At 43.8% G+C, this 14,342-nt stretch overlaps 1 protein-coding gene across 2 annotated transcripts in view; it reads right to left on the bottom strand.

Moving 5' to 3' along the window:
• The window catches only part of PMP22 (peripheral myelin protein 22), a 40,392-nt gene that overhangs the window by 1,389 nt on the left and 24,661 nt on the right, over positions 1-14,342 (bottom strand). For both annotated transcript variants that reach the window (XM_006170896.2, XM_006170895.3), the window contains exon 4: positions 8,929-9,069. In XM_006170896.2, the coding sequence (XP_006170958.1) occupies positions 8,929-9,069 (141 nt within the window). The remainder of the gene's footprint in view (positions 1-8,928; positions 9,070-14,342) is intronic.

Genomic DNA, 14,342 nt, shown 5'->3' with positions numbered 1-14,342 from the left:
CCCCCCCCCCCGCCATGCTGACAGCACCAGGAAGGAAGAACATTTCTTTCTTTCTTTTTTTAAGAATGATTTTATTTATTTATTTATTTATTTATTTTGCATGAGTTTTTTTGTCAGAGAAAGACAGAGAGAGAGAGGGAAAGGGAGAAAGCAAGCAGCTAGGTCCGAGACTCGAACCATGGTCACCCATGTAGGAATGCCAGTACCTTAACCACCACGCTACCTGCTGGCCCTGGAAGAACATTTCTAACTCCAGAGGGAATCTGCTTCCAGGTCCAGAATTAAGAGTAGGCAGCTCAAAAACAGAACAGGGAAAACCACTTGCTCTCCACATCCCAATCTTGGCTATCCAGGCCATAATCTCTGAGGGTCCTCATCACATGTTCTACCTTATTTGTTTTTCTTTAACTGTCACCTATTCCCAGGCCACAATACATGTTCAACAAGCCTTTGAGATAAATCAGGCTATTTCTTTTCAAGGGCAGTTGGATGTCAAAACCCCTGGAAACCTGTGAACCACCGTACAAACTCTGCAAATGGGTAGTGACATGACCCCAAATCAATGGAAGTGATATGACAATTGACCATTTTTAGACTCATGCCATGGCAGAAGCACTAGGCTCCATGCAGACCACAGAGGCCTATGGTCTTTTTAGCGGGACCATAAGAGACCGAGAAAGCAATGCCCATGGGCACTGCCCTCCGGGCAGACAGAAGAGCACATGGAGAAGAGAATGTTGGGGCAAAGGAAGGAGACAATAAACAAATGAGAAGCAAAACTGCAGAGGGATGAGGCTGTCAAGGGCCAGCTCCATTTCACTTGACACTCCCAAGCCTTGATCTGAGGCCCCAAGAGAGATAGATTAAAGGGCATCAAATTCAGGTAAGTCAAGCCACCCCTCTTTGGCCCACCAATGCAGCCCTTTGGTGTGGGAAGGAGAAGAAAGGTTCTGCCCTGGGCCCTGCAAAGCAGCCTGGCTCAAGTCTGAAGGTCTATGCCCATGTGACACTCAGCGTCTTCCTACAGGGAGGGGTCCAGTGATGTCAGCACCCCAGCCTGGAGCTGCACAAAGCCTGGTCTGTTCCTTCCTGAAAACAGGGTCTTTGAGAAGGTCTGAGTGACTCCATTATAAATCCAACACTCCGTGTGGGATTCATGTGGTTCTAAAGCTCCCAATGCCCTGGACCACCTACAGCTAACCTCACTGCTATTTGGGCTGCTATTTTACTGGACACTACAACTCTGTCTGAACAAAGAACAGAAGTGGGCATATGTCACACCAACCACCCTGATAAGACTGTCCTTCTGCAACTTGGAGGAGAAAACTCCCACTTGTTTGGTCTCCATCAAAAAAGTCACACAACTGTTTTGGAACTACAGTGGGATGGCATCCAAGACCACTACCTACACAGAGTACAGAGACAGCAAAGATGTCCGTGTCAAAGGGGAACTATCGCTGGTGAATGCTGGGAAGGAAACAGCCATTCGGATGTGCTGGAGGCACCTGGAGGTCTGATCCTTCATGGTCTTGCCTCACTATTTCATGGTTCACTTCTACATAGTGCTAATTCTTATCTTAGAGAAATGCAGGAGTTATCTCTTGAGCTATGTTTGACCTACCTAATGAGGGCAGGGTTGTGAAAAGGGAGGCATGGCCAGGGAATAGAGGAGGCGTTAAGGGAGTGTTAAAAGAGCAGGACTTCAAAGTGGGATGTGTAGCCAGCTGTGGCATAAAAATGCCTTGGAAGCTGTGTAGATCTGTGTAGACCAGCTAGTCCCTGATTTCACTGGCCAAGAGAAATCATCAGGTTCTGTCTTTGCCCAAGAGGGACACAGAGAGGCTGAACAGACAAGTATATGACTAAACAGACCGCTTAATTTGTATGATTCTCACCTTAGTAAAATTTCAGAAATGAATGACTTTAAATGTAACCATGATAAATAGTAAGCTTAGATACCTACAAAGCCAAAGAGGGGATGTACACTTTATAATTATTGTTATCCAGAGACTAATGTTTTAGAAACTATTACAAGGCTGTCTACATGAGAAGCAATATATGCACCTTGAAATATAGGGGGAAAAAAAAGTAATTCTTTTAGTAGCCTCTCTCTGTAACCCAGGACAGCTAACGTTATAGAATATTTGTTGTCCAAAGCCAAACATTCTTCCTGATAAACAGATTGTGACTCACCTTCTCAGAAACCAGTAGGTCAGGATGCATCAACACCCCCATGGGGAGAGTAGGTGAGGCCCCCACACAGACAGCAGTCTATACTTTAGAAGTGACCAGGACCTCCCAGGAGGTCACCCTTAAATGGAAGGGCACTGACCGTATCCAGGGGTCACCCATGTACTTCACTTTCCAGAGTCAAGTTGCTGGAAAGGGCACTGACCCTGTCCAGACATCACGAAGGTGCAGGGCACAACCTTCTACCTGTCTTAGGATGGCTCCAACTGCAATAAGTCCCTGCAAATTCTCCCTATAGCCTTCTTGAAGAGAAGACTGTGAATCTCTTTCACAGTGACAGCGATGTCAGGTAAGCGAGGAGAGCCCAGAATCGTTAGAAGAGACCAACCAAAGGGCCAGAGGCAAAGGAAAACAGTGAGGGCATCCTCACCACTTTCTCGTCATCTCCATTCCCTCTGGTTCTGTGACCATGCAGTGAGTGCCTCCGTGTGCAGGCGCTGTTCTAGAGGCTGCAAGCACCCAGATATATGAGACATGCCTGTCCAGGAGACAGACACATCCATACATGCTTGTAATATAGTCTGGTACAATTTCTAGAGAAGGAGAGAAATACACCAGATGCTCTTAGAGCACAGGTGAGCACTGAGTCCAAACTGGGAGATTGGAGAAGCCATACAGGGGAGATGGCATTTGACCTGGGCCTAAAGGTTGTGTAAGAGGCAGGCAGGTTAAGAGAGGTAGCCAAGGAATTCGAGGTGGGAGGAAAATCAAGAGTGAGGTGAAGAAGACTGAGATGCTTGGAAACTACCAGCAGGTCCTGCTAACAGAGTCTCTCTCACATGATAGGTCGGAAGGTCTGCTGAGGGCCAGGAAAGACAGAGCCCTAAATGGCACATTACAGAGGATGTGATGGGAAGGAAGCCTCTGGGGCCTTCAGCAGAAGAGGGACATGATCAGATTTGTGTTTTAGAAAGATCACTCCAGGGACCAGCAGACGGCATAATGGTGTTGGTGGACTCCCATGTAGTCAACCGCAGTTTGAGTCCCAGACCCGGCGGCTTAAATTCATGCTGGGCGCATGTGTGTGCATGCCCAAGGTCCCTAGAGGAAAATGGAGGAAAAGGAATTACAGCGTGGCCATCCCCCTGGGGGGTGATTTCTCGCTTTCTATCTCTCTGTCTCTCTGGTGAGCACAAGCACCCTAGAGCAAAAATCTCTCTACAAATAGAAGAAAGATTATTCTAGCAGCAGTGCAGAACGTGAATTTAATGGAGGGGGCAAGGCAGGTGGCCAGTGGTACACGAGGAGGTTTTCCCATGGCTACAATAGCATTGGTGAGTAACAACAAAAGAAACAGGCACAATACCTACAGAGGATATTACACAACAGCAGGACTCAGAAGTGGGCTAGATCTGGGAAGAAGGAGAGAGCACAACTTTCTGGTGTGTTAACTTAGGCAGCTGGTGACGTCTCAGAAGCCGAGGGAACAAAGTTTCACAGAGTGAGTAGACAACAGTATTGAAAGCAGCAGACCGCCAGCCACGATGGCGTAGCAATAATGCAATCATTCCATGACACTGAAGCACAAGGGAAGTCCCAGGTTTGCAGTCCAAGGGATTTCTGTACAAGCAGGGTACGCATGTGTTCCAGATCCTAGGTGGCCGAGGCTAAGGGTGGATGACGGTGACAACCTTGTTGGCCGTACCTCTTTCTCTCACTCTGTCTCTCACTCTTTCATGAAAGAAATAAATAAACTTTATTTTTTAAAAAAGGAAGAAAAAAGAAAGGGAGGAAAAGAGTGAGAAAGGAAGAAAGGGAGGGAGAGTGATTCAGCGAATCGCTTAACACTGAACATTGGTGACCCTTGTAAAAAAGGACTTTCATCTGGGAGCCTGGGTGAAAGCCAGAGTGGAGTTGGCTGGAAAGCGAGCACTCTGAGAGACCATCTGGGCCATCACTGGCAGGCCCAGCTGTGGTGACGGCTCGATGAGGGAGGCTGATGTCTCACTCCCACCTCATCCGCAGGGCAACCAGGAGGGGAGGCAAGAGCCTGCAAGGTCTATTCCCCTGAAAGTGTTGGGCTCTACATCTGACCCACAGAGAGCCCTCTCTGTGCCCTGGGCCAGTTTCCAGTGTCCATTTCCAGCATCCAAGTGACCATCGCTGCCTAGAAATCCACCCAGAGCATTAAGAGGTTCCGCTCTGGGCATGGTCAGTGAAACATCCGGAGTGATTCACTCCTGGTGAGGATTTCTAAATGTGGCATCTCACTTAAGTCATCTTTGAATCATTGCAAATAGGAGAGCAGTGTGCCTTTCTGAATCCCCCCAGTGCTTTTATTTAAATGCTCTTTTTGTGTATGGATCAATCTAAAACAAAAGAAACAAACAAGTAGAAAAAGTGAAATGTACTCAAACGTTTCCTCCTACTTTTCCTGGCCTTCTTAATCACCATAACAACACATCTGACCTAAGTTTGATTTAGTGAAGGGAACACAGTCGTGATGCATCACATTGTTATTCAGGGCCTTCTATGTCTCCTGCCTGAAGCTAGTGGATGGGTATAAATGGGAAAATAAAAGAAGACAGGCAAATCTTTCTTTCTGGGCCTGTATCTATATGAATTTTTTTTTAATGTTTTCCCATCTGGTATAATCTAACCCAACAGAACTAAGGCAAGGATAACTACTGTCTAGGAATAGATGGTTAGAGGTTCTGAAAATAAGAATGACTCCAAAATCCAGATACAAGGCCAGGATGTTCTTTCTCTAAAAAGTGACTTAGAAGAATCTGCAGCTTATACATAAATTGGGTATCTGTGGGTACGTGTCCTAGAAGATGTCACAGTGGGATTTAGGGACCATTTAATGGCTACACAAGTGGTTCCAACCCTGGATGTATCACCAGATGTGGATGCCAGAGCTACTAAGTGATACTTTAGGGACAAAGCCCAAGTACTGGTTGTTTTTTTTGTTTTGTTTTGTTTTGTTTTCTAACTTTTTAAAGATTTTTGTCGTAGGGCATGTGTGCTTGCCAGAGAGAGAGAGAGAGACAGAGAAAGTGAGAAATTAACCCCCTAGAAGGGATGGTCACACTGCAATCCTTTCTCCTTGTTTACTCTCAGTATTTTGTGCATGCACGCACATGCGCATGGCATGTTTTTCAGGTAGTTGGGTCCAGAACTCAAACTGGAATTAGTCATGTGGGATTCAGTGCCTTAACTACCACCCCTACTGGCCCCTATTTTTTTAAAGTGCCCCAGGTGATTCTGATGTACGACTAGCGCTGAAAAGCAACAAACCAGAGGAAAGCACTTTCTTGGTATGTGTTCTGGAAGTAGCCAATCTAAGATGTCTATCTATAATCAAGGAGAGATACTTCTCAAATGTGAGATTCGTGGCTCTTCATAAACTGGAGAAGGGATGATGTGGCAACCAGGGAGACTTCTAACCACACATGGAACTCACTTCATCTGCAGCAAGGCAGACAACGTGTAAACCCACAGTCAGCCCCAAGAGCTCTGCACACCTTCCACCTGCCTTTCCAGCAAACCCACATGTACGATCTATAAAGTTCCCAGCTAAGCCTTCCAAAGGAAGGATCCAGCCTTGCTAGTCACTTGGAAAATTCTGCAGAGATTCTGGTGGTTTCCACTAACTATGCTTCAGCACTTCAATGGAGCACATTCCTTGGTTTTGCAACCCATGGCTGATCATGGGACCACATTCTTCCATCTTTCCTCCCATCCTTCCCACTTTACTTATGTTTGTTTGTTCATTTGCTGATGGTTTTAGCTTTCTAGATGTCTTCTTTGTTGTTAAGTGTCACCTTCCAAGTTTTAACGGCTCTCATCTCCAGCAGCCCTTCCCTAATTTTCTCTCTAGTGACTAACTTAATAGACCATGAGTTAGGAAACAACAGGACAACCTTATTTAGAATTGTCACATACTAAAGGAGCTAGGACATCTCCAGGAAGAGTCCCTAAGTCTTTAGTTCTCAGCCCAAGTGTAAAGACCCTATAGCAACCCCAAATGTGACCCTCTAGAGATCTGAGGTTCCTAGGAACCGACTTTCAGATCATGCTGACTAGAGTTAACAACTAAGAACAGAACATAATTAGGGCACCTAAGTTACAGCAGCTGCTTCTGCTCAACATTTCTCCATCAAGATAACTTCCCAGGGACCAATAGTTAGCGTAATGGCTATGTCGCTAAACTCCCATGGTTCGAGTCCCAGACCTGGTGGCTTAAACTCACGCTGGGCGCGTGCGTGCCCAAGATCCCGAGGGGAGAATGGAGGAGAAGGGATTGCAGCATGGCCATCCCCCCTGGGGGTGATTTCTCGCTTTCTATCTCTCTGTCTCTCTCTGTCTTTCTGGCGAGCACACATGCTCTATAGCAAAAACCTCTCCAAAAAAATAACTTCCTATTCAAATATGGACCACTCCACTGACAGACTGATAACTGAAAATGAAGTCTCATGAGAGATAAGCGGTTAGATTTGAAGGAGATGAGAGAGGGAGAAATCATGCGCTCTTAAATTCAGAAGCATTTAGAACAGAGCCCTAAAATGCTTATGTTGAGTTTGGAGGAAAATCAAAACAGTGAAATAAGTAGGGATTCATAAATACCCTTCAGAAGATTTAAACATCTCAATACCACAGTGTGTTTGACTGAACTGAAATTCTTTAACACGGAGTGCAGTTACACTCGTGACTTAAGGTCTTATCTCTGGACTTTGATTTCAATCTAAAATGCCAGTGCTAAGAAGACATTACTAGAGAATTTAAAGCTGAAATCGCTCAGTGGGAAGAATGAGGATGAAGGTGGTGCCTATTCCGAGAAGCCCCTTCAATAGCAACCTAGCTCTTCTCAGTCTCGCGGTTTTCATTCCACTAGTTCTGATGGCACAGGTTCTTGTTCACCATGGATGCACATCAGTGTTTGTGAAAGATTAGAGAAAAAGCAGAGTTCCTGCTTTGGATTTTGTGTTCCTTAACATCGTTGGTGGATGTGGTGTATCTAAGTACAGGGAGAGGTACTATTTTCAGTCCACGTGGTATGGGAGGGAGTATAAGCGCTCAGCAGTTCCTGCCTGACTGACACTGGCCCTTCATTTTTACCCTTTCCTGGGCTCAGTTTATTCATGAGTAAAATAATAAACTTATAGAGATTAAATTTAACTTCTGGTTTCTAAATCCATATTCATTTATCTTGAGGAGATACATCCATTGATGCAATGAATATGAACACCATCTGATAGGCTATCAAACCATGTCCAGTGAACCAAAGAGAAACCCCAGAATACCTTACAGTCTTCTGTATTAGATACAGAAACGGAGTGAATAATAAGTGCTTTGCTTTTAACATTACCGACAAAGGACATCTCACTGCATAATTAGTCACTTAGCAAAGCCGGCAATAATCCCAGAGCTTGGCTTGGTATCCTAAAACCCATGCAAGAAGCAAAGCTTTTCCTCTTTGGCTTTAAATCCTCAGACCTTGTGTATTCAAATGTATTTCAATGTTTAGTGAGAAGTAGCTCTTCAGCTTACTTCATTTTTTTCAGAAAAGGGTTACTCTCTGGCTTCTAGAAAAGGTCATTAATATCCTACCTCAGCCTATGTCTTCCCATACTACCCTTAAGCCATTCTATCTATCCATCTGCAAAGAATATATGGGCTGTTTCAACCCTCCAAAGACTGCTCCTGAGAACAGGATGATGCAACAGCATCATGGGCATCTTACAACCAACTGAAACCAGAGGTCCTATATCCTTTGCCTGCTCAAAAGGCTAGAAACCATCTTGCAGTCCCAGGATGTAGGCTGGTACATATGGAGCTTGTTGTGATTTATGAACCTGGACTGTAGCACATACTATTATATTTGCCTCATACTTTACTCCAATGCCCTACTGATCAGCCAACAACTGATCAACAGAAAGAAGGGCAAGAGCCATGAAGCAAGATGCTGGCCAGAATGTAGAGATAAAGTTGGAAGATACCACACTTTGTAATAGAAGCTTCTTGGACTCTAGAAGCACATGTGCATATGAACCAATTATCCAAGGGGGCAACCTGAAGATGATTTAGGGAGGAGATGGTGTGTTTCATGCGGTTTTTATGTTGTCACAGTCTCATGTTTGGAAATGACGGCATGTTGCATGGGGGTACAAAAATGAAGGCATTAGAGGATGATAAAGTAAATCAAAGCTCAGTAGAATCGAGGAACCAGAGTAAAATAGGATGGGAATTTGTTGGTGTGATTTCATCACCATTTACAGGTAGAAGATACACACTTGCAAATGAACTTGCCAGCTCTCAGCACATTTCCTACACTGAGGCAGAGGTGGTTTCTTGGGACATAACGTAATCTACAGGGAACAGATCTCAAGGCTGCCCTTTGCTCTATTGATATCCTCAGTATTTACCTCCAGATTGTGACTTCGTTCCTGGTGATAGGTCAGGCTTGGTTGAGGACCTTCTGTCCAGAGCATCTAAATCCTCTTTCATATAAACCTCATTCCAGGGATAGAGGAGAGTTCCCAAATTCTAAGATACATGTACACTCACATACACACACATGCATATGCATGCACATGCCCTATACTTTATGAAAAGCATCTTTAAAAGATTCATAAACAGTAGTCTTTCTGGGGCCACGTCCTTCTACTACACCTAATCATTCTGTCATCCTAACTGGGCCCAGCCTCCACGTGGACTTTACTGTCCACAACTTACCAGCAAGGATTTGGAAGATTCCAGTGATGTAGAACCGGCCTCCCTTGGTGAGGGTGAAGAGCTGGCAGAAGAACAGGAACAGGGACAGAACACTGAAGATGATGGACAAGATCATGGTGGCCTGGACAGACTGCAGCCATTCTGGGGAGAGAGAGATACTTGATTAGGAAAGCCAACCATGGTGCCAGGAGGGCTCCTGCCATGATGGATGTGGGACCCATACTCCATGACAGCTGAAAGCGCAATGATTAGAGGCAGCAGGATCTTTTTATTTAGTAGAACTGAGACCATTTACTCTTGTACTCTAAAAAAAGAAATCATTTTTTTATTTCACAGTTTCTTTTGGAGGAAAAAAATATATATAGTACACATTTAACTGTAAACATTTTAGAAAAGGGCTATAAGGAACTATTTATAATCCCACCACCACCACTAGGAGTTAAACACAAATTAAAATACATTGAATTTCCTTCCAGCATTTGTGCCAAATGTGTTGCTCACATGTAATGTGCGTGTAGTAAAGACAGCCTGGACCTACCCACTGCCTCCCTTCTTTTTACCCTCAGAGGTCTTTGAAGCACTTATTAAAATCTCCACATTCCAAGAAGAGTTTAAAATCATTGTTCAAAATGTCAGCACTTCCTGGGACCAGCAGTTAGCGTAATGGCTATGTCGCTGGACTCCCGTGTAGTCGACCGCGGTTCAAGTCCTGGACCCAGTGGCTTAAACTCACGCTGGGCGCGTGTGCATGTGTGCCCAAGATCCTGAGAGGAGAATGGAGGAGAAGGGATTGTGGCATGGCCATCCCCCACGGGGAGTGATTTCTCACTTTCTATCTCTCTGTCTCTCTCTGTCTTTCTGGCAAGCGCACGTGCCCTATAGAGAAAACCTCTCCAAAAAAATAAAAAGGTCAGCATTTCCTAAGGAGATGTAGCGGTCATGACAATGGCCACCAAGGCTAATTTTGTGGAAATTTTTTTTAAAAAATGCTAATGGAGAGCGGTGTGCTTTCTGCAGTATGACGCCTGTTTGCCTGGCAGAGCAGCCTCTTTTCCTCGGTCTGTCGTGATCTTGGCCCTGAGTCTCAGCACAGAGCAGTGTGTACTCAATTTAATCACACCAAAGAATCATGGCTTACATCTTCATCTTTGTGGAATCCTTAACCTGAGATCAAATTGCTAAGCTTCTAGATGAAATTCAGTCAAGAAAGGAAGTGCCCCCTGTGGTGGCTCCACTCCAGGTCACCATCTACTACAAATTCATGCCATTTCAGGACAGAAGAAAGAGAAAACCATGAGATCAGCACTATAGAAGGAAGCCCGGGGTGTCCACCCAGAAGAGTTGCCATTGGCCTCACCCACCCTGCAGTGTCCTTGTCTCTTCCTCCACATGCCGTAGACTCATCGGGGTGGGCAATGTTCTAACTGAGGATGAGCAACTAGAGAAGCTACAGGGTCCAGTCCTCTCAGCTTGGGAACCAGCTGAGTTCTAAATGCCTTTTAAAAGCACACTTCAGGACCCAGCAGGTGGTGTGCTGGTTAAAGCACTGGCCAATCACAGTCTGCGTACTGGACCTAGTGGCTTGAAAATCACACCAGGCATGTGAGCTTGCGCACCCAAAATCCCAGAAGAGAATGGAAGAGGGACTGCAGCATGGCTATCTTCCCTGGGGGGGCTGATTTCACATTTTCTCTTTCTCTGTCTCTCTCTAGCAAGCACACGTACCCTATGGCAAAAAACAAAACCAAATTGTGGAATCCTTAACCTGAGATCAAATTGCTAAGCTTCTAGATGAAATTCAGTCAAGAAAGGAAGTGCCCCCTGTGGTGGCTCCACTCCAGGTCACCATCTACTACAAATTCATGCCATTTCAGGACAGAAGAAAGAGAAAACCATGAGATCAGCACTATAGAAGGAAGCCCGGGGTGTCCACCCAGAAGAGTTGCCATTGGCCTCACCCACCCTGCAGTGTCCTTGTCTCTTCCTCCACATGCCGTAGACTCATCGGGGTGGGCAATGTTCTAACTGAGGATGAGCAACTAGAGAAGCTACAGGGTCCAGTCCTCTCAGCTTGGGAACCAGCTGAGTTCTAAATGCCTTTTAAAAGCACACTTCAGGACCCAGCAGGTGGTGTGCTGGTTAAAGCACTGGCCAATCACAGTCTGCGTACTGGACCTAGTGGCTTGAAAATCACACCAGGCATGTGAGCTTGCGCACCCAAAATCCCAGAAGAGAATGGAAGAGGGACTGCAGCATGGCTATCTTCCCTGGGGGGGCTGATTTCACATTTTCTCTTTCTCTGTCTCTCTCTAGCAAGCACACGTACCCTATGGCAAAAAACAAAACCAAAACCAAACCAAGCCAAAACAAAACAAAACACATACACATCATTTCTTAACACATATAAAATCGAAATGGTTTATAATTCATAACAGATTAAGATAACCTTAGGTTGACTGGCCAATAGTTCATTTCATGGCAGAATTTTAAGAATGCTAACTGTATCAACTGTTACTAGAGTTTCACATAATAATTTTCCAGACAAAGACTGGATGCATTTTAGAATTAGATGAAACTCTAAAAGACCAAGTAATTTAGCTCCTTGGCATTGAAAGAGCTTTCCAGAAATGTTTTGATGAGCCCAAGAAACACAGCCAGATCAGGGAGGCCCTTGCTTCTGATCTAGTATTCTTCCCACTATAACACAATATATGTTTCTTGGGAACCAGCAGTTAGCCTAATGGCTATGTCGCTGGACTCCCACGTAGTTGACCGCGGTTCGAGTCCCAGACCGGGTGGCTTAAAACTCACGAGGAGAATGGAGGAGAAGGGATTCCGGTGTGACCATCCCCCCTGGGGGGTGATTTCTCGCTTTCTATCTCTATGTCTCTGTCTGTCTGGTGAGCGCACGCGCCCTATAGCGAAAACCTCTAAAAAAAATTATATATAAGCTTCTTTTATTTTTTCCATGTCTTTGTCAATTAAGGTAAGAAAATGATATCTAATGGGTGGTAGGCTATTCTGATTTCATTTTTAATGTAACTTTAATTAAATACATCTTTAGCATCAGAGTTCTTCTAGAGGCACACTGCAACAGAGATAATGTTGCCTTAAAAAATATATATATATATATATATTTTTAACTAAGCCAATTATCTAGTACTTTGGTAGATACAACATGAAATGTAAGAAATCTGAAACTAAAGCTAGCAGAGGAATCAACTGCCTTTTGCTGGGAAATATCTTTCAGTGAGCACTCTCTTAAGGTGTGTGGCTGGTAAAAATGAGATATCCTGGACTCCTCCAGTTCTGAGATCCTTTTCTTTGTCTTTACCACCACTATCATTATCAGCAGGAGTTCCTACCGGAGCTCATATGTAAAGAACATTTAAACATCTTTATATGTTAAATCTACATGAATAGAAAAAAATCCCCAAGGTTTAATAATGTAACTAAACCCTTCTTGAAACTTCTTTCACCAAAAATTTGAATTTTAGTCCTAATCTTATTTCAGCTGAGTTCCTCTCTCTTAAGTAGTTTCTCAAATCAGATTAGGGTTTGAGAATCAAGGAAATTTTTATCCTATGAAGCATCTGTTGAATATCAACTGTCTTGAGCTAAGCCATCTGTCTGGCTCTAGGGATACGAACATGAAGAAGGTGGTATTCAACAATAAGCACAATAAATAAAGCACATTCATTAAGATAGTAAGTCCAACTATATCTTAATCACAATATACGTGAATGGGTTCAAGTCCCTCATTATAAAATGTGGAATTTCAGGGACCAGCAGTTGGCGCAATAGCTATGTCGCTGGACTCCCATGTAGTCGACTGCAGTTCGAGTCCCAGACCCGGTGGCTTATTAAACTCACGATAGGTTTGTGTGCATGCATGCCTAAGTGTGTGCATGTGTGCCTAAGATCCTGAGAGGAGAATGGAGAATAAGGGTTTTTGGTGTGGCCATCCCCCCAAGGGGTGATTTCTTGCTTTCAGTCTCTTTGTCTCTCTCTGTCTTTCTGGTGCATGCACGTGCCCTATAGCAAAAACCTCTCCCCCCCAAAAAAAGAATGTGGAATTTCATCCTGGATTAAATCACTCATACAAAAAATATACCTAGGGACCCACAGTTGGCGTAATGGCTATGTCACTGGACTCCCACGTAGTCGACCGCGGTTTGAGTCCCAGACCCAGCGGCTTAAACTCACACCGGGCACGTGTGTGTGCGTGCCCAAGATCCTGAGAGAAGAATGGAGGAGAAGGGATTGCGGCATGACCATCCCTCCTGGGGGGTGATTTCTCACTTTCTGTCTCTCTGTCTTTCTCTGTCTTTCTGGCAAGCGCCTGTGCCCTTTAGCAAAAACCTCTCCAGAAAAAAGAAAAAAAGAAAAACACCTAAAACAAACAGTTGAAAATAAAAGGATTTCTAAAATATTAATAGAAAGAAAGCAGGTAAAGTAGTAAAAGTATCAAACAATACAAAATTTAAATTAAAAGATGAAAGTGGGGACCAACAGATGTCGTAATGATTACACCACTGGACTCCCACATGTTCGACCATGGTTCAAGTCCTGGGCCCAGCAGGTTAAAACTCATGCCAGGTGTTTGTGCATGCATGCCCAAAATCCCAAGAGGAGAATGGAGGAGAAGGGACTGTGGTGTGGCCATCCCCCCCTGGGGGATGATTTCTTGCCTCCTGTCTCTCTGTCTCTCCGGTGAGTGCACATACCCTTATAGCCAAAAACACTCTCTCTAAAAAAAAAGGATGAAAGTGGCTAACAAAAGATATTTCATAGAGCAAAAATTCACTTTACTTTTTCAATTTACTTCCAACTTACTTGATCTATGACTGAAGAAATAAGTCATCAGCCTGTAAGGATATAATATTAGGTTGTTGGAAAAGTCATTACATATTTTTCTGTTTTTCTATGCAAAAATGTGTCATGACTTTCCCAACAACCCAATAACATGGCCTGAAAAAAGTGTAAACAAAAAACAATCAAAATATAAGAAACTGACAAAGTTACAATCATAGAGGAAGGTATTAGCTTTGTTACTCAGAATAGATAAATCAGGTAGACAAAGCTAATGAAGGATGAACACTTTTTATATAACAGGATTAATAAATTCAATTTAGTAGATATATAGAAAAATTAAATCCAAATGACAAAGACGACAAATCATCTTCAAACACATATGGGACAGTCTTATAAACTGACTATGTATTTGGCAACAAAGAAAATCACAATAAATTTTGAAAAAAGCAGAAATTAGATAGTCACAAGATACAACCAAAGGCAAACAAATTAGAAATTAAAAACAAATTAGTCAAAATAAATTTAGAAATTCAAAGACAGTGTTTCAAAAAATCCCCTGGATAAAGAAATCAAAATGAAAAGTAAAGACTTTCTCAGCA

The sequence above is a fragment of the Tupaia chinensis genome, unplaced genomic scaffold (assembly GCF_000334495.1).
Source record: "Tupaia chinensis unplaced genomic scaffold, TupChi_1.0 Scaffold149131_1, whole genome shotgun sequence".
Lineage (NCBI taxonomy): Eukaryota > Metazoa > Chordata > Mammalia > Scandentia > Tupaiidae > Tupaia > Tupaia belangeri.
The sequence above is the reverse complement of the archived record's forward strand: the minus strand, read 5'-3'. Positions and strand labels throughout refer to the sequence as shown.